General features: G+C 27.3%; 1 protein-coding gene across 6 annotated transcripts in view; it reads left to right on the top strand.

The window, feature by feature from the left end:
• LOC129613459 (collagen alpha-1(XVIII) chain) overlaps positions 1–23,836 on the top strand; it is a 197,403-nt gene that overhangs the window by 14,025 nt on the left and 159,542 nt on the right. For 5 of the 6 annotated variants that reach the window (XM_055527539.1, XM_055527536.1, XM_055527538.1 and 2 more), the window contains exon 2: positions 2,049–2,141. The exons of the other annotated variant lie outside the window; for it this stretch is intronic. In XM_055527539.1, the coding sequence (XP_055383514.1) occupies positions 2,049–2,141 (93 nt within the window). The remainder of the gene's footprint in view (positions 1–2,048; positions 2,142–23,836) is intronic. 6 annotated transcript variants of the gene reach the window in all.

Here is a 23,836-nt window from a genome sequence, read left to right as displayed (position 1 = left end):
TAGATGTTCTTTTCAAATAATATTCTATTCGCTCTAAAAGCGAATAGCTTGAGGATTGTTATGAATTAAAGCGAATTGCTTGAGGAATGTTATGAATTTTCAAACATTCATATATTTTACATTCGAATTCTGTACTCTTCATACTTCTTCCAACTATTCGAGCATTAAATTCTTCAAACTTCATCTTCATGCAATAGATGTGTTAAACCTTTATGATAATATTAACCGCTATAACAGTTCTTCTATAAAATACTAACTATTATTTTTTTTGTTTATTTTATTATTGAATTGACATTTATAATAAAATATTAAAGTAATCGAAATGAACATAAAAAGCATGTATTGAAAAAAAAAATTATTAACCTTTAACTTTTCAAATAAAATTACTTTGGATAAATTTCCGAAAAATTCCATTTTTTTTCTCATTTCTTGGTTAATAACAAAAAAAAAAAAACAGAAATTCAGAAAACTTCCATTTACAATACGTGGTTGTAAATGGTGAAAACGAAATGTTGACAAAACATGACCAATTTAAGGATTACTGACAAAAAAAAAGAAAAAACTTTTACGAAATGTTTTACAACTTTTTATACAACATTTTTTCTACCTTTTAGTTTTTATATTCGAAAATTTTCATAAAAGTGAAAGTATGGTACTCCTAGTAAATTGGTGCTGTCCTACAATAGAGAAGTAAGTGCGTTCCTATCGAAAACAAGACATCCGAAATTTGATGCCAACATATAATCTCCCTAATTTTATGTAATGCGGCCGGTAATAACAATCTCATTCAGAATGATAAGAAGAACTAACAATTACTCGTATAATAGGTAGTCGAATTACAACAAAAGAATTAAAAAAGTGAAACTAAAAATTAAAGTACAGAAAAAGGCCAGATACTAAAAGTCTTATACAATAAATATTTACGATCATGAAATTATATTCAAATAAAACTCAAAAGGTACTCGTTGATTTTGTTTTCAAATTTGCTTATATCACATAGTCGCTTGACATCAAGCCACTGATGTGTCATGTTAGATGATGAAAGTTTTTTTGTAAATCTACAGCATTTTGATAGTTGAGTCTCACTTTTGACTATTTTATATGTATTTTATTACCGTTTTTCGCTCGGTATTAATGTGGCTCACTGTTTAAGTAGAACTCCACATTTAAGCTTTTATAATTAATATACATTGAATGCGGTTAAATTACTAACCTACAATTGATTAATAAATTTGTTGCTATAATATGAATTTCCAGTGTGGCCGTCTTGATTTTATATTCAAATAAATTCTTAATTGCCTTACATTTGGCCGTTTGAATTAATTTGATATTTTTATTTCATACGTTACCCCCAAATATGAATAGCTTACATTATAGCTAAGTGAAATATGGTAAAGAATAGAGATCTTTTTAACTTGTTTATGGGAGTCTATTATTTATAAGCCTAAAAACTCCAGCAACTCTAGTTGCTACTAGCTAATATAGTTTACATCGATTTCAGGTTGCAAAGTAGGAATTTCATCAATTACAGAGCTCAAATACTTATATAAAATTCAATTCAGTTCCAAAGTCAAAGCTATTCTTATAATTCTCCCAAAATATGTGGAATAACTGCAATTCAATTATTTTATATGTATATATACATAGACGAAAATATGCATAAAAATATTTTCATTGAATTTAAATATTTTTTTGCACAAATTTGGAAAATAACAAAGGAGAAAACGTGAAAAACTTTAAAAAGCGAAAAAAATAACTCGCAATAGATGAAAATAACTTAAAAAAAAAAATTTCTTGAACTAAATTTTGAATATTTTGTAAATTTTTCCTTTTGGTTGAATTTTCAAGTTGAAGAATTTTTTTGTTAGCTTTAAGTAGGAATTTTTTTTTTTATTAAATTATTTTTATTTTTAAGAATTTTTCTATTTTTTGTTGTTTTGAATTAAAATTTTTTAATATAATTTTTTTTTATAATTTTATTTTTTATTTTAATTTTGTATTTATTTAATTTGACTTTTTTTTTGTTTAATTTTTTTTTTATTATTTAGTCTGATGATTTAGATATTTTTTCGGGTGATGACGATACTTTACTTGATAATAATATCATAATTCATGGGGATGATATTCCACTATTTTTCGATGTAAGTATATAAAAAATTTTATTATTTTTATTTTATTTTATTTAAATTTGAAACATTTTATATTTGTTGTTCACCGTTAACAATAACAAATATCGCTTCCAAATATTAAAGAACAATGAATGTGCCCAAAAAACAAGCTAAAAATCTTTAAATTTCTTTAAATTACGATATGTCAAAAGTGACAATACTACATTTTTCCTGAGCAGCGAGTCATAGGGTCCAAAATATGCAAAAATTAATTATAAAATGCAGATTTTTTATTTTTAGAGGGTCTTTAAAAACCCACTTTTCTCAGAAAATAATTTTTGTTAATTCATTGTTTTTCATTAAGTAAAAATTAACCCTTATCGGCCACCACGTTTCGTATGCTTAATTCTCACCAGTTTGTAGTTATTTTTAATAAATATGAAAAAGTAATGTTTTTTATTATTCATTTATTTCAATTTAACAATTTTTTTTAAAAAATATTTATTTTCTGAAGACGAGCCATACGACTGTTTCAAAAAACTACAATAGAGTTAAAAATTTAGAGCAAAACTATATGAATTTGAACAACATATGCTGTACCTACCGCGATAATTCGACTTGTGCTGCCATAAAATTAAATTCATATACTGCTGGCTTGCAAATAATAATAATTATTTGATAAATTTTCGAGATTAAACATAAATTAAATTTGTTATTGTTTATGGTAGTATTGTAGGTTATTAAAACACCATCACTTTCATAAATTTACCTTAAATCTGAAGGCCGAATTATTTTTTGTTAAACCGTTTCACAGTTTACTTGTGTTATGCTTAATTTATTATTTTATGAATAAGCCTTCATTTAATAAATATTTACACATTTATTTAATTTTTGTTATAATTGAGTTACACTAAGGGGTTAATTATGTAATTAGGGTATACTACATTATTTATTTTACAATTAGTGTCATATACATATCATTGTTGCGATATTAATGAGAAAATTAAAGCAAAAGAATTGAATTTTTGTAATGAAAAGTTCATAATAAGTAGCGGCAGTCGTAGGGATGCTACGAGAATAGTACGATAAACTTAATTATTATTTTAGTTGTAGACCGCTACATTGTTTATAAAGAGCGGTGTTTGTGAATCTATTGAAGTTTAAGATCGAAACATAAATCATTCAAATTAAAAAATTTCATAGATTTAAGTTGAACCATTAAGAAATGAACAATCAAATGATAATTACACATTTTTTCTTAAAATTTTCATATTAAATAAAGGGCCATTACATAATCGTGTTTACATTTAATTTAAAATAAAAAAAATCTTGAGCAAAAATCTTGGCCTTAATTTCCCCAACCTTTTTTTTTATTGTAGAATTTGTTTTTTTTTTGTTTCTTCGCGAAATATCTGTGAGAAACCAACGATGAGTCAAATCGAATAATTTAAATTTGAATTATTCTTATTTTTAACAATTTTGTGTGCCCCGCTTTTTCCTTATTGATATTTTGTAGTCCTTATGATAAATTTCACATCTTATAAGTTCGTTATTTTGTAATAAAAAAGCAATAAAAAAAACATTCAAATAAAATCCAAGGATTTTTTTCTATTTTCAAGTTGTTGTTTTTGCACCTTTATTTTCGAGTTGTTCTTTTTTTTTTTTAGAAAGTAATAAAAGAAAAACAATATTAAAGGTAATATTTCTTATTTGTTATACATGTGTACGGTTATTATAGTAGAAAATTTTGATATATATACATAAGTGCATTTTAATAGCAATAGAATCTTAGGTATGGGTGGCATGGGTAAAACGCGATTCTCACATTGCAAAAAATATTCTAAAATAAAAAATAAGTCGCGGTTATAAAAATTGAACGTAGTAAATTTTATTTTGTTATTTCGTTGATTTCACTCATGCCAGCTCACATGCCTCGCTTTCGTCTCCTTTAACTTTAGATAGGGTAAGCTATGTGTACAAATATTTATTTATATACCATAATATAAAATAGAATCTAAATCATCTTCTATTCTTACCTCAAAAATTTGTTTAACATAAATAATAATGGAAATAAATAAAAATTTTTATTACCGATATATCCTTGATATTATGTTATACGAGTTGGTTGGTATAATAATAATCGCGAAAATTTATGTATTTTTTTTCTTATAATATTACTGTTATTTCTAAATAACAAAATCCTTATATATTTATTTTGATAACGTGTTAAGGTTATGGTGTTTTTCTAGAAAGTTTTTTTTTTTTTAATGACATTCTGATATATTACGCGTTACACTATAATATAAGACAGAAAAATAATAAATTTTTGTTAATGGGTGCGTTTATGACAATATAAGAACCGAATTTCAAGTGTACGTACGTATTTTATTTTGAAATCGAAAATGAAATGTTCTCTATACATAGACTTTAAAGAAAAATGTCTTTAATTTTATTATAAATTTCTCATCATTAATGAAAAATACAATTATTTACAATTATGTTTTTATTTTTGAAAACAGTGGTCGTTCTTATTTCTAATGTATTTGCTCAGACACGAACTAAATATGAATACAGTCGAACCCGCACATAATTGCAATCCGCCTAAATGCAAAACCAGGTTAAAGAAGTAAAAAATTTCTGTTGTTTTATAATTTTTAAAATTTTTTCAAACACTTTCAACTGGACAATTACAATTCGCATAAACGCAAATACTCTTCTAATAGCATTGTTATATTGCAAAAAAAAAATTAGTGAGTTTTCATTCACAATGATATAATTAATATTTGAGACAATAGCGACATCTATATTTATGTTTTAATGCACCGAATATTTATACTGTTAAATTAAACAAGCTTTCAAACGATTAACACGATTTTATTGCAATTGTTTTAAAAATATTAATCTATACACTCACAGCAATGCTGCTTTTTCATCATTCTCCCATAAAAAACGTGAACTTTGGATCACACAAATAAATACATCTTATATCAATTTCAAACTACAGTACAACTTTTGCAAGTCAAAATTAAATAAATTCACAATAGTATTGCACGAATATACAGTGGAAAAATCGCAAATCATTGAAATAATTTTGACTTAAGCACAAATATCACGACTTATCAGAAAATTAAAACACCATCACATAATAAATCCTATAAAATTTAATTAATGAAATATGCTTAATACTCTTGTACTTCATAATATACTTTGTCAGCAAAATATTTGGAATTTTCTGTGTAGGTATTCACAATTTTACGTTTTCTATTATTTTAAATGCTCAAATGATAACATTTTTATACTTTAGTCTCACCTGAAATCCATTATTCATCTTACTAAACGGTTATATTCATCAAAATGGAGTTTCAAAATTATTATAACATTTATCTGCACAACAATGTAGGAAAAAAAAACATAAAAAAGCCACGTAACTACATTGTATAACGTAGTGAATTTAATATATGAGAATACTCAGTAGAATGACGTAGAATTTTCAGTTAGTAAATACTTGTATTCGGCACGTAGAACGTAAAACATGGTCGGGACAGTTTTTTTTTTTGTTTTTAATATTTACATTACATTTTTCTGCAGCAGTGTAATATGCGCACAATTTGCTATCTCTTTCTCTTTATGGCAATATATTAAAAGAAATTACATATTTAGATTTATATATGTATATTTCTGCGTCAGACATGTTGATATATACCGTACATTACGAGTATATACCGTAGCGGAATATAAATTTTGAACTCTTTTTGCAGCGATTAGATCTATTTTTGATAGCTGTAATTTTTCGAAAATTCATAATGAACCGTGTTGAATGTTCACTGAACCATTGTTAACATATTGTAGTCAAGATTTTGGTGTTACAAGAGTTTGAAGAGTTCGTTTAAGAAAAGTGATTGCTTCGATTTTGAAAATAGAAGAGTTCTCCTTCTATTTTGCTCAATTTTCATGTTGGCTCAACTTCAAAAGAATTTTTTAAATTTTTGTAACAATATAAAATTGCCAACTCTTTATAGTGAATATTTGTTACAATACACGATTTTCCAACCATTTTATTAATTCCATTTCTAATAATCTAGAGCGCCTACCACAGTAAACTGTACACAATGTTAACATGACTTTACGAACAATACATTTAATATTCGCCTATGAACGACAATGAGATGAAAAATAATCCGCAACTAAATGAGGGTTTCATTTCAGATATCAAAGCATAGTCACGTTTTTGGTGGTATCTGTTAAATATTTGATGTTTTTAATATAAAATTTTTCTTGTTAAAATGGAGCCTCCATTATGAAAACTTGAAACTCATAATAATATCTAATAACCTCCTGTATATAGCAATTCAAAGCATAATGCGAATGATGCCTACCATTAATTTTAGAAGAGACTGTTTAGAATCGCAAATTATAAAAACAAAGAACAAAAGAGAAAAATGTTTAGCAACAAATGCATCATATCTTATGCTTCTTGAAGGCTATCAATTTAGAAGTTGAAGGCAATATAAAATCTCTAGTACTATGATAAATCATAAGAAAATTTTTATATAGATGTATATTTACGGTATATACAAACAAGTCATAGAAAATGAATTTAAAAGTTCTTTATTTTATTTGTATGTGCACACAACGTGTGTCGCTCTATAAGCTTGAGACACAAGAACATATACAATCATTTATAAAATGGCTCAATGGGAAAACTACTTATATAAGAAAAATCACTATAAGCACTTAAATATTTCACTTTTTTTTTTGTTTCATTTTTGTTAAATGTTGTTTTAAATACTTTGAAATCAAACAAAAAATATAGGATAACAAGATTTTTCCATTATATTTTTTGATTACTGCATGTGTGATTGATTTTTAATGTTTGTCTACAAAAATTTATTGATCTTTTCTATTCTATAAAAAAATGGATAATTTGTGTAAGCGAATAATAATTGACCTGAGGTAAGTTTTTAGATTAGGACCTTGATAACTTTTTTTCTTTTCCTTTAAGTAGTGCTTTAAGGATTTTTTGATAGTCAAATCATTGAATCAAATCTAAAAAACGATAGAGTTTTTGTAATTTGAATATATTTATTCCGAATCGAACTCCGGACTGAAAAACTTTATTCCGAATTAAATTCCAAATCATATTCCAAAATCAGTGAGATTATTCCGAATTAATAGATACAGGTTTTTTTAAGAACCAAAGAATCTAGTTTTAAATCATTAAAATCAAATATCTGTGAGGGCAACTATACAAGTGAATTTTATTTGTTGAAAGTAACACGAATTAATTGTCTCTTCTGAAATAATTATATAGACAGGATCATCGGAAGGGAAGCTCGGTTAACAATTTGTCGACTTCTCACTAAATGTGATGATATCTACAATAATAAGCTTCACACAATACAGCGACTCAATTCACTTAATAGTTATGTCAGATATCGGTTTGTCACGTTACAATTTGTATTGTGGACATAAGTTGTTACTTCCTGATCGGCATGTACCGGGCCCACTTCTCAATATTAGTTCAAGTATATGTTACAAAATAAACTTTGAATTTTGTTGAACGGATTAGTTCAACACAAGCTTTGAGGATGGTATTGGACGCTACGGTGTTTCAAGTTGAAATGCATGCAATAGAGATCTGCCTCAGAGTACATTTTGAAAGGTGATATAGGTCATGTTACGTTCAAGCTGGGGTAAGCTCGCACTGGTCGAGCAGGCATCAGCGAGTGAGTGCTCTTATGGGTTCCGCATCATAGTTGATATATGGGCAAGGAAGTTGACGACAGATGAACTGAAAAATGTGTCTGAGAAGCCCTGTCCTTTTCTTTCTGTGTGCTGTCTCTGCATATTATTAAGGGCAGTATTGTTTTCTCCAATCTGAGTTTCTTCCTCCTATCTTACTCCAAAAAGTTTTTCTCAGAGTTACTGGATACACGAACTGGATAAATCTGATTCCTTTTTGTGTATATTTTGTCGAATCGGTAAGAAAATGGCCGCACATATTATGTTTCATATCATTTGTACTTTCTATTAAGTTTTGAATTTCAGTTTTAGCAAAATATTTTCTATTGCTTTTCATATATGAAAAATATTAAACATAGGTTTTAAATCTAAACACAACATCCAAGCAAACAACAAAATGTAGTTATACTCATTCTGCTTTTCTAATTTCAAAATATTTTCCGCATATTTTCGTTTTGAAAAATATTGAAAATTCTAAAATAAAATGCAAGTTTCTATAAAAAACCATAAAAATAGCAAAAATTAAATTAAATATAAAATTGAATTTCTTAATTTAGTTTTTGGTTTTGATGAAATTTAAAAATATTGCTTTTGTGTAGATATTTGTACCAGAAATCATCTTGAAAATGTCGTGTAGAAGTGAGTTGCTGTTTGTTTAGGAGTTCGTTATCGACTCTATTATGTGAAGCTTCTTAACCTGAATTTTCAGCAATATGATGGAGAAACGATAATCCTACATGTGTTTCGGTACTAGTTTGTTTTGCGTACTTGCCTCCTTGTTTCATTAAAAAAAAAATTTTGTTTCCAATTTTAGTTCAAAACATAATCAAGCTAAGAACTAATTAATTTACGACAAATAAAATTACATTCTAGTTTATAGTAAAGACCGACAATAATTTTCAAATTTTCATAACAATTTTGCGGTATCATTACCTTTTTCAATATTAAACAGTTGTTATACACCTGTGCTATTCTCGTATATTTGAATATATAAACAAAATTTCGCAAAATAACAAATTGATATTTAGGAATTTTTCATTTTAGATAAAATATAGGTTAATGGCATTAATTTAGTCTTTTGTGATAATATTTAAGTGGTTATGTGTGTAAAAACTTTTTCGAAAATATTATGCATATAAAACTGAAACATCGGTATAAAGCATTCATACAACGATATAACTGTAAAATAAAATATGATTTATGCCTATCTACTCTATATCGTTTATTCATATTTTCATATACGATAAAATGTTTTTAATAAAATATGTTGATGAAACATGGTTTAGAGTTGGTAAATAATAAGAGAACCACATATATAGCGGTTCGTTGAACAAAAATCAAAATGTCAACAAGACGAAATTGGCTTAAATAAATTTTGATTACATATTTTTCGTAGTTGAGATATTTTTCAGTTTTAGTTTTCACAGAAATAAATGAAAGTATGTCTAGCAAGTAAAGGGAGTTTCAGTTGCGGTTTTGTGGCAAACAAGCCATTGTTATGATTAAGGTGCTTCTTAGGTTATTAGTGTGGCAAAAGCAAATGGAAAGTTGGTACAATTTTGAACTTCTGAGTTTTAATGTACTGTGCAATGAAGACAAACTAATTTTTAAACTTTGTTAATAATTTTCAACTAAAATGTGCGAACTCAATCTTATCAATCATCTTTCATTCCATCGTTAACTGTATGCAATATTCATTATTTGTTCTCATTGATTTTACATGTATTTAAAGTTTTATTTTATAAATTTTATTATTTGAGAACAAATTGCTCATTTCATTGTGGGAAAATTTCTTCTGTTAACCTGTTCAAATTATTCGGTTTCTATATTTTTGATAAATTTGGAACAATTTAAAATTCCTCTCATATTATGAATTTTGTTATTTTTACATTGTTTATAAATTTCGATAGTATTGCAAATATTTTTGCAGTTTTCGGTTTTTTTGTTTTTTTTTGGAAAAAAAAAAATTTAGGTTTTTATGTTCAAAATATCAAACACAATAATTCAACTGGCTTATAATATCATTTGTGGCACAATTAACTATTGATGGTATAGATTTCTATTATTAAGTAACACGCTGCAAACCTATATTGGGGTATGCTTTAAGTTTATAGTTCTTAGTTCTGTTTCAACTTCGAAATCTATGTACTTTTAGAAATATTCTAGCAAAATAATCTTAGCCCACTCCACATTTTTAAGGTTACTTACAGCAGGTTTTTTAGATTGTACAGCAACGAATCTGCCCATTCGAATTCTCTGATAAATATTTACCTCTGCACAAATTCAATAAATTTGATTGTATTTAAAATTTTGCTGTGGTCCTGCTTAACGTATAACGGACTGGTGGTAGATTGGAAAGGAGTTAAGGAGGTGCTAACCTCTGTATATTGGTTCTACGATTCCACCCTTTAATTTTTTGTTCAAAATGATGAGTAATCAAATTTCAATAATTCCAATTATTCGGGTCTATTTAATTTCTTTGAAGAAAAATATTTTTTTTTGGTTTTTTCTATATATGTCCGAAAAACCATCGACAGACAAAGATTCAATTCGTCATCGTCGTCAGACCTATCAATAGTGCTTAATCGGTATCTTAACCTAACCTGCCAAACGTCCCTGATGTTGTCATAATTTCCTAGAACTAGTTAAATTAACTAACCATAAATTTTGCTCTATGGTGTTTTTGTGTCTATATTCTTTGTTTGAAGGAAGGCACAAAAGTGCCGTAACAAAACTTCTCGCTAAGCCGAGAGACTTGTTTTTTTCAGTCTTTCTGTTCTAAGGCCTCAACATTCACATGCTTCTCTAAACCTACCCTTTGTTTCATGGTACAGTTTCTTATTTCTTCACTTACTTCAGGGATTTAAAATATAAAATAAATTGTTTTGTATGACAATGCCATTTATAAAGCTCACATCAAATTAAAGAGTATATGTCTAATCAACCATATATTATCCTTGAACAATAATGTACAAATTAATATCAAAATACACTAAAGATTATACAAGTAAATTTTAATTTTATATAAACATTTATATATGATAATTTGACTCCATAACAAAATCCAAAAAAATTACTCTAGTCCCCATAATATTTTTGGTATTTTCTTCAATTATTTTAATGAAAATATCCTTTAACAGCATATTGTAATAAAAACCAAGAGAAAATGAGAAATTTTCTTATGTGACATTTAAAAAAAAGTAAAAGATTTTGAAATGAAAACGTTTTTATTTTTCTAAGAAAATTGTCTACACGCGCTATCATACCTAATTATTAGTATTGAGCTTAAAGGATATTGTCGTGCGAGCTATAAATTTTTTTTATTTTATTTCGTAATCTTATGAACCCTAAATTTCTCCGATTATTGTGTAAATAAATATATACGAGTATGTATAATATAAGAAAAAAATATGTTGAAAATGTGTGCAATAATATGTCGAAAAATATAGGATAAAAATCCTTGAGAGATTAATATTTTTTTTGCTTTTGAATTTCTAAAAATTATAGGACATTTTCTATATGGTTATTTGTTGTTCACACATTTCATATTGTATAAATAATACAAGATAAATCTCATGTACATAAAATATTTATGTATTCATTGTAAGACAAATTTTTTGAAAATTACAAATCAACTTTCTATTCAGCAAAATATGATAGAGCAATAGTTGAGCAATGAGTTCTTTTTTATTATTTATGTAACCATAAGATTAAGTCAAAATATAAATATGATAATTTTTCTTAATACTTGAATATTACTTGTAAAAAAAAAATAATGAGTTTTAAATATGTAGTTTTTCAAGGCTATAGAAAAATTTAACTCCCTGATAAATTTAAGTTAAATATGAAGGCCCGGCAGACGGCAGCTCCACAATCTTTCAGAAAGTGTACTGAAGCTTCCTCCTCCTCTGCACAAAATGTGCAAGTGCCTTCACTTTTTAGGCCCAGCACTTTGAGGTGACCCCTGCAATATTCTCTCAAGATATTATTAAAGATTGTCTCTCAGTTCCTGATCTTACAGTGTTCTGAACACTAGCATGTACCCCTATTATACTGGAACCGACAGCGACAATGGGAGTGCCAGTGAGACTTGGTAGTGCTAGAGCCATGGTTGTGAATCAAATCTCCGCAGAGACGGCACAATAAAGAGGTATAGTGACGAATATGATCAAAGATATTGGAGGAATAAATTTTCAAATGTTCGATTTAATGGCTGACTAAAGAATCATTCACTCCGACAAAAACGGATATAATAATTTTGTGGAATATGACAAAATACGCGGCAGACTCTTGCGTCTTTCCCTAAGGTACGAGTACATGCTTTTTTTATGAGCTTGATTCATTATATTTGCGGCATATATAACAATGTATGTAGTCTAAAAATCCATAGAATAACTTGCTTTTTATAATTTCAATTGAATCAACAATTTATCTTCTAGGGTTTTCAACATCTAGAATTTTTCTAGAAACAAAATTTTGTAAACAACTTTCAAGCCTTAAAAAAAACTGGTAATGGTTATTTTAAACTTTTTGCATCCCTTTTTTTCAAATAAGATATAGGATGGATTTAGGTAGCTTTGCTAATACTTACTAAACATTATTGCTTGTGCATTAAAGTAAGCCTAAAATATGCAATATATCAGTGGAATTATCATAATTTTCTTCACTCGCTGTCACAATCACATATATTTCATTATAATCTATTTTCCACATAATTTTCTTCTTCTCTGACATCATAAAAATAACTTGTGAAGTATAAACTATAATAATGTGTCAACGATAATACCATTTTAAAACACCAACTTGTAAGCGTGTGCTCGTACGATATGATTCTAGAAATATGTACACATATATACAAACAAATATTATACTATGTATGCATAATATAATTAAGATAAGTTTCATAACATCTAAACAAAGATATTTTATTATTTTTGAAAGAAAACAACAAAAAATTTATGCATTTCAAAAATTTTTAGGACATATTCTCCCCTTGGTCTTGAAAATTATATGACCTTGGAGACTAAAATATCCACAAAACATTGAAATTGTATTGTGGTGTATAGGCTCTGTTTTTTTGATAGAAAAATTCCATTGCCCAACAAAAAATTATTTTTTGCTTCTTAAATTTTAACAACATCCTTACAATGTCTTTATGGGACTTTGAGATCTTATAAAAGAATAAGAAATGATATACAAAGTTGAAAACGAAATACAATAGAAGGAGGTTGAAGAAAACAAAAAAATATTAGGACAAATAAAGTTGGTTCGTCAGATATGAGATACTTATGAAGAAAATCCAGAATTTTGAACAAGATACTTAAGCCAATTTAAACGGTACTTGCGAAAGAAAGTACTTGCGTAGCATGGTTTGCTTATATTGAAAGCAAGCGACATTTTTTCGCTTGCAAATTAGTGCGTTTTTGTATAGACATAGATAATAGTTTGAGACAGTCGGTTGTTGAGCCTGATGCCAGATTTGAGAATATATCTGTTAGTGTGCTGACTCAATTATCTTAATTATGTTGAACAAAGGACCGAATTGTCTACTGTCAGTGTCTAAAATAGAATAATGTATATTGTTATACGAATTTAAGCCTTTAACAAATCTAATTGTTATTATAAACCGAGCCAAAAATTTCAATAGCTCCGCAGTTTTATAAAATTATTATTTGAATTAGGCAATCTTTAACTTAAACGTCGTAATTAAAAGGCAAATAAACTATAAAATTGGAACATTGTTACCATCAGAAATAAAAATTTATAATAACCCTTCAAAAAAAAGTTCATTTTGAGAACAAGAAGAAAAAGTGTAAGGTTAAGTACGTGGAAACAAGAGGCTTTAAATTTATCATCATGCGGGAAATGATAACGTTGATGGATAAATGTCTAATGCCGAGAGAATTAGAAAATTTAATATAAATTTTATTTTTTAATTTTAAATTATTTTATTATGTTTTCTTTACCCATATTGTGGGTTACAGAAAATTTCATTGGAAATTTTAAATATTTTATAAATGTGAATGATAGAAAGCAGAAAATTTCTTGGGACATTAAAACAAATAAATTGAAATTTTACAGCTTTAGATAAATTAATTAAAAAACGAGAAAAAAAATAGAGTTGACCTTGTCAACTCTGTGATACCCGTACGAATTTGTTATCCTATGTGCGAATAACTAATGTGCCATAACTAACTATGGGGCAGACTATGTCTTTAAGTTGCCGTATTAACATATTAATTTATGCAAAATTTCAGTACTATGTGTTATTCAAAATACTGGTTGTGCCAAACTACTATTGATGTTGTATGGCAGCTACCAGAACATCGGCCCTACTAATATATTCACTTGTGTGAAATCTCAATATCACAGCTTTTATAATTTCTGAGATATAGTCAAAAAACTTTTGAAGTTGTATGGCAGGTACCAGAAGGAGCCAAGTAATTTCAACGACTTTTATGTGACACATTGGCCCTACTAATATATTCGTTTGTGTGAAATTTCAATACCATAACTTTAATAGTTTCTGAAATATAGCCAAATAATTTTTGAATTTGTATGGCAGGTACCAGAAGGAGCCAAGTAATTTCAACGACTTTTATGTGGCATATTGGCCCTACTAATATATTCGTTTATGTGAAATTTCAATACCATAACTTTTATAGTTTCTGAGATATAGCCAAATAAATTTTGAAGTTGTATGGCAGCTACCCGAACCGGTACCCCGATCATGTCCAACTTAAATAGGGTTCTGGCACTTACTACAATAAATCATTTGTGAAAATTTGGTGAACTTAGCTCAATTAGTTTTTGAGTTATCGTTCGGACGGACGGACAGACAAAGCTAAATCAACTCAGAATTTGACGCTGATCAAAAACATACATTTGAGTCTATATCTAACACCGTTATTTCTTAGCGTTACAAACGGTAAGGCAAATTTAGTATACCCTTCGAACATACGTTCGTACGGGTATAAAAAAACAAATATCAACAGGACGACTGTTATCCGAGCAACAATCAGTTGCTCGGATAACAGTCGTCCTTGGAAGAATTCGTGAAAATTTGATTGCGCTTTTTTTACTCGTTTTTGAGTTATCGCCTATCAAAACAGGCGGACAATTCTAAATAAACACAGAATATTACGAGGAGCAATAAAATATATACATTTTCAATACAGAGGATTCTTACTTAACTTACCCTTCACTAAGTTACAGGAATTTTTATTTTATTGCAGTAATTTTTTTATACAATAGCAATTAGTCTTATATACGGTTATAATTTGTTTTCATATCTTCTTTAATTAACAAAATTCCAATAAAATTTTAACATTAAAGCCAGTGGTAATAAAATGTTAACCTCAAAGTCATTTGAGATCAATTACATCTTAACATTTAACATTTTTGATTATTATTTTGATGTCTGTAATTGCTTTTACGTTGAATTGACTTCGACTTTGTAGTCTGTGAGTATCTAATGTCCCTGATAAGACAACATTCATAAACTGTCATTGCTGTTTTTTACTTAATACGAGTATAAAGCAGGAAAAATTTTTTTTTGAATCTTGAAATACTTTACATAATATAAATATATACAATATATAAACGTATATATCGTATATATGTAAGGCACATAAGTACACACTTGCATCACCCATACTAAACTGCTGTAACTCAAATGCCAAGTTCATGTAAAATTTTAAAAACAATGTAAAACGAAATCTTCTTCATGTTCAATCATGTTTCTCAGAATACTTGTTAGTGGAGACAAACCGTATGCATGCTGATCCCCAGCAAGACCGACGTCCTAATATAATTATCTACTACTTTTTCCATCGTTTTCCATAAAAACTATGAGAGATTGATTAGTAGGAATGACTCAGTCGTTAAGTTCTCCTTACGCATCTTGGGTATAAAAATCACTGGACAAATTGAAAATATATCCAGAACTTGAAAATATATCTGACACCAAGAACTCCTCATACCTTTTTCACTCTGGCCTTTGAGGATTCCGAGAGTTTGCCAAATCCCCTAGGGTTCTAGCAGGTTCTATGACGAGATGGAGGTGACTTCGATGTTTGTGGAACGTTGAATCACAGCAGAAAGGAGTATCTGAATGCTTACGTCCTCGCAGCAAAAGATTTTTAAGATATGGACTCCCATATCGACAATCGAATTTGTATGAATTCCAGAATGAAAGGGCTCGAAAAAGCTCTTTAGGTGTGATGTGCAAAAATACAAAAGATCCAGTCCTTGGATCGCGATGTATTGTTACCTTATACCTAGTCTATTTTCATCTAATCTATAAAGAAATCTTTTGAGATAAAACAGTTTAGTATCGGCAGTGAATGTTTTTTGTTCATTTTTGCGACTGTTTTTACTCTTGTAAAAATGTTCAAAGGAATTAACATTTTCTCCTTGTACGTATTTGTTTTTTTTTTAAGAAAATTTAATTTGCATATGAACTCTTATATAATATTTAATTATTTTTTTATCACTCTTATATAACAAAAAGAGAACATAAACTCCTTTACCTTCTCTATCTTTCTCTTTCCGCTTGTACATATCAACAATGTTTTCTTTTCATTTACTGTTTTATTTTTTATTCCCGTTATGTTTGTTGTTAAAAATTCTTTGTTTGTTTTGTTGCAAAAGAGTTTGAGTTGAAGAAAATTTCTTAAAATATTTTATGAATTATTTATTAAAATGTGTTTTTTGTGTATGTGTACGAATTTATTTTACATACAAGTATTTATTTAAATAATATTATATTGCATATTTCAAAGATCAAGTATAATTTATTCTATATAGAATAAAATTGTTATTATTTTTTCCATTCTCTCAAAATTTATGTTGCCAGTACTTACGATAATATTTTTTTATGATAATTTAATGAATATGCGGAGCAGAAAGTTAAAATTTTTTTCGTATATTTATTATGAGAGTTTGTAGGCAAAAAATATAAAAAAAATGAGTATTTTTAATATTCAATTATTTATAATGAAAAAAGAAAAATGAAAAACTGGTTTTTGTTTAGATTATATAATTGCATAAAAAACGCGTAATAAAATTAATTTAAAAATGAAGAGAAATTTTTTGTTAAATAGAAGTAGAATTTGTTCATTAATAAAAACATGGATTCGGGAAAAATTATCGAATGGGTATGCAAAATTTTAAAAATTTCCGATATATTAAGCCAAATTAATGGAAACTTTGCAGCAATTGCAGTGAATATAATATCTTTAATCAAATATGATTAGCAGCATGCCTACGAGGGGATATTTTTAGTGTATTCGGCGAAGCTGTAGTAATAGTTACGTCTCTCTCTCTTTCTCTTTCTCAATTTCTCCGTAAGTCTTTTACGCGCAATAATCAAATTAACACCGAGAAAAACAGTATGAAGGTACAGAACAGAGAATATGAAAGTGTGAGAGAGCAATATAAGGGAGTAATTATAAAAGAAAAGGTGGAAGGTGTAAAATTTACTCGTCGGTTGCAGGATAATTTATTGTAAATTAGTATTTTTACAAAATTATTTAAACTCACATCCACTTACAGAATTTTTCTTCAAATTTAGACCATTAATTTAGATATAGTAAATTATAAATATTTTTAAAGGTATTTCCACAGTATATCCAACACAGACTGTTTTGCTTTACACCTGTAGGTGAATAAGAAAAAAAAAAATGGAAATTAAATACCGGAATTAGTTAATAAATAGCAATTTGCACCGTGTCATCGATAAAATAAACGCAATATACACTTACAACAAAACTTAATATCGCATATTCTCAGGTTAGGCAAAAATATTTAGGTCAGTTAAATTCTTTTTTAATAAAAAAATAAATGAAAGAAATTTGAAATTCTTAATTACTATAAAATATAGAATTCCTTGTATATTCAAGTAATTTATGTTTATTCAGCAATTTTAACAATTTGTCATAAATTATAATAAAGAATATTGTATTAAAACTCTCTGTTTCTCTTCGCCAATTAAGCTAAAACCCTTCCACCTTATTATAGAATAAGAAAAATCTTACAAAAAATTCACGAATCATTTTGTAATATAGAATTTGAACATTCCAACCAAATCATGATAAGGTAATATAAGAAAGGTAAAAAAAAAAACAAAATGTCACAAATTCTTTTCAAATTTCAAATATACCTAATAATAATAATATTATAAATGATCTCTCTTATAACCTAAATCCTAACAAAAAAAGAAATTATTAATGGATATTAAATATTTACTGATGGAATATTATTTCTTCAACCCATTCGAATTGGAAATTTTCTATTTCCGCTTAACCTAGTTTCATCGTCGCGCTATGCATATACGCTAACCCAATAAACCAACTATTGTTGAAGAAAAATGAAGAAAATTAAAATTTACATTTCTTCACGTTTTCCTTTTAACATTTCGTTTCAATTCAATTCGTTTCAGGTTAAAAACCTAATGGGAGGAGGGAGGGCGGAAATTTTTTAACTTAATTTTTTTTTGTTTTTATACCCGTACAAACGTATGTTCGAAGGATATTATAAAGTTTGCCTTACCGTTTGTTATGCTATGAGGTAATGGTCTGAGATATAGACATAAGTGTTGTTGATCGGCGTCGAATTCTAAGTCAATTAACGGTGTCTGTTAATTTGTTCGTCCCTTCCAGCGATAACTCAAAAACTAATTAAGCTAAGCTGACTAAATTTTCAAGAATAATTTATAAAAGTAGTAAATTCTGGGATCTTATTTAATTGGATGTGATCGAGGCAGTAGCTACCTTAAAACTTCAAAAGTTATTTGGCTATATCTTAGAAATTATTGCATATAAACTATAATATCGAAATTTCGGACAAACAAAGTAACAGTTTGTGATATAGACATGCATATATTATGTCTTTTTTTGCTCAGTGTCGAATTCTGAAGAGATTTAGTCATGCTGGTCTATTTTAACTAATTGACAACTTGGAAATAGAGCTAAGTTCCATCAAATTTTAACATAGAAGCTACTTTTCTAGTTAATACCAGAACCTTATTTTAGTTTAACCGTCAACTTCGTACGGGCATCACAGAGCTGACATGATCAACTTGTTTTTTCTCGTTTTACTTTTTTTACCATGTTTCATTTGAGTAAGTATCTCTCTTATTCACTGCTCTGTGCTAAAACAAAAAAGTAAGAATTTTAAAATAAAAAAAAAATAAAATTTATATAGGACAAATAAACATAAAGAATAAAAATAATATTAAAAAAAAACAAAGAACCAAAAGAGAAAGAAGGATTTATTTTTTAACCCTTTTTGTTTTCTTCTTTTCCCTCTCTGTTTTTTACACTTTTGTTGCAGAAAATGTCAATAAAGTTGAAAATTTATGGTTTAAGCTTTTGTTATTTTTTTCAAGGTTGTGAATTTTTTTTTTATTTCATTGTTATTCTCTTTCACACTCCTTTGCTTTGTTCTAAGTTGATGTTTTTTTTCTACATTTTTTCATTTTCTCCTCCAATGTCCTTATTTTTGTTAACCCTTCCAAAAACAAAATTTCAATTTCTGTAACTATTCTTCTTCTGTTTTTTAGACGGATTTTGTTCAAATCATTTCATTTCTTGTTTTTTTTTTGTTTGGAAAAGACGAAAACATCGATTTATCGTTGTCGAATGTTCAATAATGAAAGAAATGTGCTTTTGTTAGATTATTTTTTTGTTATTTTATTTGTACAATAATATGTAGTAATATGTTAAGAATACAAAAGACACACCTATCATCATAGGTAGCTGAATCGGGAAAAATAAAAGAAAAATATTTAAATTTTTGTTTAAGAATAAAAAAAAAAAACAAAAACTGGGTGAAAATCCGTGTAGAAGAACAAAGTTCAAAAATTTTACCGTTGTTAAAATTACAGTAGTGCAGTGCAATTGAAATTATTTAGTAGAATCAACTTTACTTTTAGTTGTGCTGGAATGTTACTAAATTACTTGCAAACAACTCATTCAAACTGCGCATAAAATTTTTCTCAAATTGACCGTAGGCTTTATTCATAACTCTGCACTCCGTCATGCGAATCCAAATGTGTTCCTTGTTCGACTACATTCTTGTGGTAAGAAACTGACTGCAGTGGAAATTTAAGGAATACTGGTTAAACACATTACCTATCGTATAGGTTCATCGCTTCACATATTCAACACTTGTGACTATATGCATGATTTTCCCGTTGTCCCTTGATTTGTCCGTCAATATGAACAAATATCTTGATACTATATGAAGATCATACAAACCTACGGTAGATCCGATCCTGCAATACGATTAAAAGGGCTGCATCGCTTCACATTTTGTGCACTTCTGACGTGGTAACTACAAAAGAGGTATGAGCCTTGGGTGCTGCAACGTAGACCTTCATCAGAATTTTATGTGCAACTCATTATATCAGGCCAGACAGGAAAAATTGACAACTTAGGTTTGATTCAGCTCTATATTTTAATTTGAAGAATGAGTGCAAACTGTTAGTTTATAGGCTTTTTAGACGACTATTTTGCCTATTCGAAACTATTGATCTTGAACTAATATTCGAGAATCCGGCTATATCTTAATTTTTCTTTCCGCATACTTAACTTTCAAATACAAAACTATACTGATACGTGTCAAAAGTATGCAATCTTTGAATAAACGTGAAATTTTAATAAATATTTGTTATAATGGTTAAATTCAATTGAGACCGACAGAGTATGAGTTATTTTCTAAAATTTTTTTAATGAAAACAAAAAAAAATTTAGAATTGAATACAAAAATAATTCTGAATCCTTGTGTGACATATTTAACAGAATTTGTTTTTGTTTATGTGAGTAAGTGCGGATGTGTGCTTAAAGAAGCGAATTTGTTTTGTGCTTCTATCCTTTCTAATTCATAAACGTAGATGGTTCGGAAAATTTGATTTACAGAAGTGGTAAATTGGCTTTTTCTTGTTTGAATGAATGTAGAAACATATTATGTGCGTATGTATAAGTGTACATATATGCAAATTTTTTTGTATGTATGTTAATTTATAAGCAATATATTCTTTTAAAGAGTTAATCATTTGATAAAATTGTTTTATCGAGCGTCTAATATGAAAACTTTTAAAATTAAAAATTAATTTTTGTTTTTTCTTTTATACTGTTCCTTGTTTAGCGAGAATGTTGTTCTTGAATTATAATAATAATTTTTTTTCTACCTATATGACTAATAAAGATTCAGCTTTGTAAATGTCTAAGAATTGATTCATTAACGATTTCCAAAGCTGAGATTGTTTTTTTAAGTTCTGCCTTAAAGCGTATTCCCAAATATTTCTCAATTAAATTAAAATTTTAGTTTCAGAGTCATTAATAAGACTTAAAGAAACCTAATTACAAAGTATATTTCTTGACATCCTTTAATGTTTCAATAATTCTTAAATATTTCAATTATACTTCCTCCACTCCAAATATACAATATAGAAAATAATTTCCTTTTCTCACAATAAGTTATTTATTACTTCTTTTATTCTTTTAAATACGTGCCGTTCAAAAACAAAAATTACCCTTTCAAAAGATAATTAGGTCTAATGATCCGAACATCTGTTCTATAAAGGACACTACATATTTCATTAAATTGGAAGGACACATTATGTACAAGAAAAAGGAAATGGAAAAAAGCAAAAGGAAAACAAAATTCAAGAAATTATCTTAAAAGTAAAATAAAAATCGTATGTCATAAAACTAAATGTATTCCAAATCGATCATCAAACTTAAGCATGTTTTTCTAATATAGTAAATTTTTACAAAAATCAATGCCAGAATATTTTTTTTGTTTGTCAGAGTATGGCTTGTTAAAAATATTGATATAAAAGCATAATAATCAACTAATTCAAAACAAAGAGTTTAGGTTATAAATTGTAAAAGTATAGAGAGAGATCCAATGCTAAACAAAATTGGGTTTTGTAAAAGCTAACCCCATTCAACAACTTAGTGTGGAGTCGACTGATAATTTTGTCTAGTAATGATAATATATTGAAGAGGAACAATTGTTTTCGGCAATTATAATGATAACAAAGAAGAGTGAAACAACTAAGCGGAAAAAATAAAAAAAAAAAAATACTAGATTATCTTCAGGCGCCAGTTATAAAATCAATTTAATTGAAAACAAATTTTTGTTCTTTTTTCATTTAATTTAAAAAAAGAACTGCAGATCGGCTTTCAATTCGAAAACTCTTACGTTGATCAAGCAGGAAGAGTAGCATTTTCAATTGAAAATATAACGCTATTTAAAAATTTTTCAATTTAAGATAGAACATCTTCAGGTGCCAGTTGTAAAATATTAAAATTTATCTGTAACAAATACTGTTTATTGAACACTAACTTGATTTAATAAAATTTTAAGCAGATTTCTTAAATATTTCTAAAAGATTCCGAAACATAAAATAAATACAAATATTTTTACTTACTTATATTATACATAATAATTTTTATTCCAAAGGCTGTCATTTTGTTTTAGTTAAATTCAATAGAATTTCAAAATTTTCTTTTTTCCTTTAATAATTCATGTTACATATAGAAAATTTATTTAGATTACGAGGAAAGTATAAGTAAAATAAATATATATGTATAAGAGAATGATTGAAAATGTGTATACAAGATTTTTTGTGTTCTTATAACAAATCGAAATATCCGAGAAACATTAAAGTAATTCAACATATTGTATTATAAAATTTTTTTGCCTTCACCACATTATTACACATCTGTATTAAAAAAAATATGTTTTAAATCATACCACATTTATTTTCTCTTTTTATTTGAGCCATTTGGACACCAATTTGTTTATATCTACTTGTACAAACCGAAAAAAAAAATACAACAACAGCTTAAAATACTGTTGTAACCCACATTTACGTAATTTTAGGAACATAAAAACATTTTGTAGATTTGTTCAAAAAGAAAAAAAGAATAAATATAGGAAGAGTAAGAAAAAATAAGAAAAATTGCAAAAAAAAGAACCGAAATTCTACGCAGTAATACAAAAAAACAAGAAGTATGATCGAAAAAATTTTGGATCTTTTGAATCTTGGTATGGTTTGTATTAAAAATTTTTCTTAAAGACGGTGATGGTATACGGAAATTGATTTTCTTGACCAATTCTTATGACTCTCCTTCCAGATTCAGGCCGAATTGCAACTATTTACATTAATTTTCGTTGAAAATTAAATATTATTGTCAAGAGTTTTCTGACATAAGTAAAAGAGCTTATTTCAAATGTAGCTGTCATTCATTTTGAAATTATTTATTATTGACACGGTTACACTTATTAATTTTTGGTAAACGATTTTGAAATCGGTTTAACAGATTCTATAATTATGAAAATTTAAATAGAAACGGCAACACGAGCAGTAACGAGTACACGTGTAATTTAAAACAAAAATTAATTTATTTGTATTTATGCTTTTTGAAAATATTTTGAAGTTTAAAAATGTTGTTGTGTTTCAATTATTGAGAATAATTGACATGTACTTTTAAAATTGACATTTACTCTCTTTCAGAAATTAAATTGAAATTTTTGTGAAAAAATTCTATCGAGTTTTTGATTAACTGCAATATTGACAGAAAAAAAACAAAAATATTACGCTAGTTATTACAGTTAACAGGCAATTACACTTATGTTTGTTGGTGTAGCTTTTATATGTGTCATATAATATGCATATGATAAATTTGTTTGAGTTTTCTAAAAAAATTTAACGACTCACCTCAAAATACTTAGGTAATCAAATTATTTATTTAAAATATCGGTGACATTTAGTCGAAATATATTTAAAATGAAAAATTTATAAAAAAAGAGCCAATATGTTAAGAAGAAAGGTTATAACCTTTATCAGAATGTCAAATATGTATGAAAAAGGGATTTTTTTTTAGAATTTACAAGGTTCACTTAACATTTTATTTTCGAATATTGTAATTAAGGATTTCCTTTTAAACACATTGTATATTGGCAAGAATAAA

Source organism: Condylostylus longicornis, unplaced genomic scaffold (assembly GCF_029603195.1).
Source record: "Condylostylus longicornis isolate FDR11 unplaced genomic scaffold, ASM2960319v2 ptg000084l, whole genome shotgun sequence".
Classification (NCBI taxonomy): domain Eukaryota; kingdom Metazoa; phylum Arthropoda; class Insecta; order Diptera; family Dolichopodidae; genus Condylostylus; species Condylostylus longicornis.
Note: the sequence above shows the minus strand (reverse complement) of the source record. Positions and strands in the feature narration are given on the sequence as shown.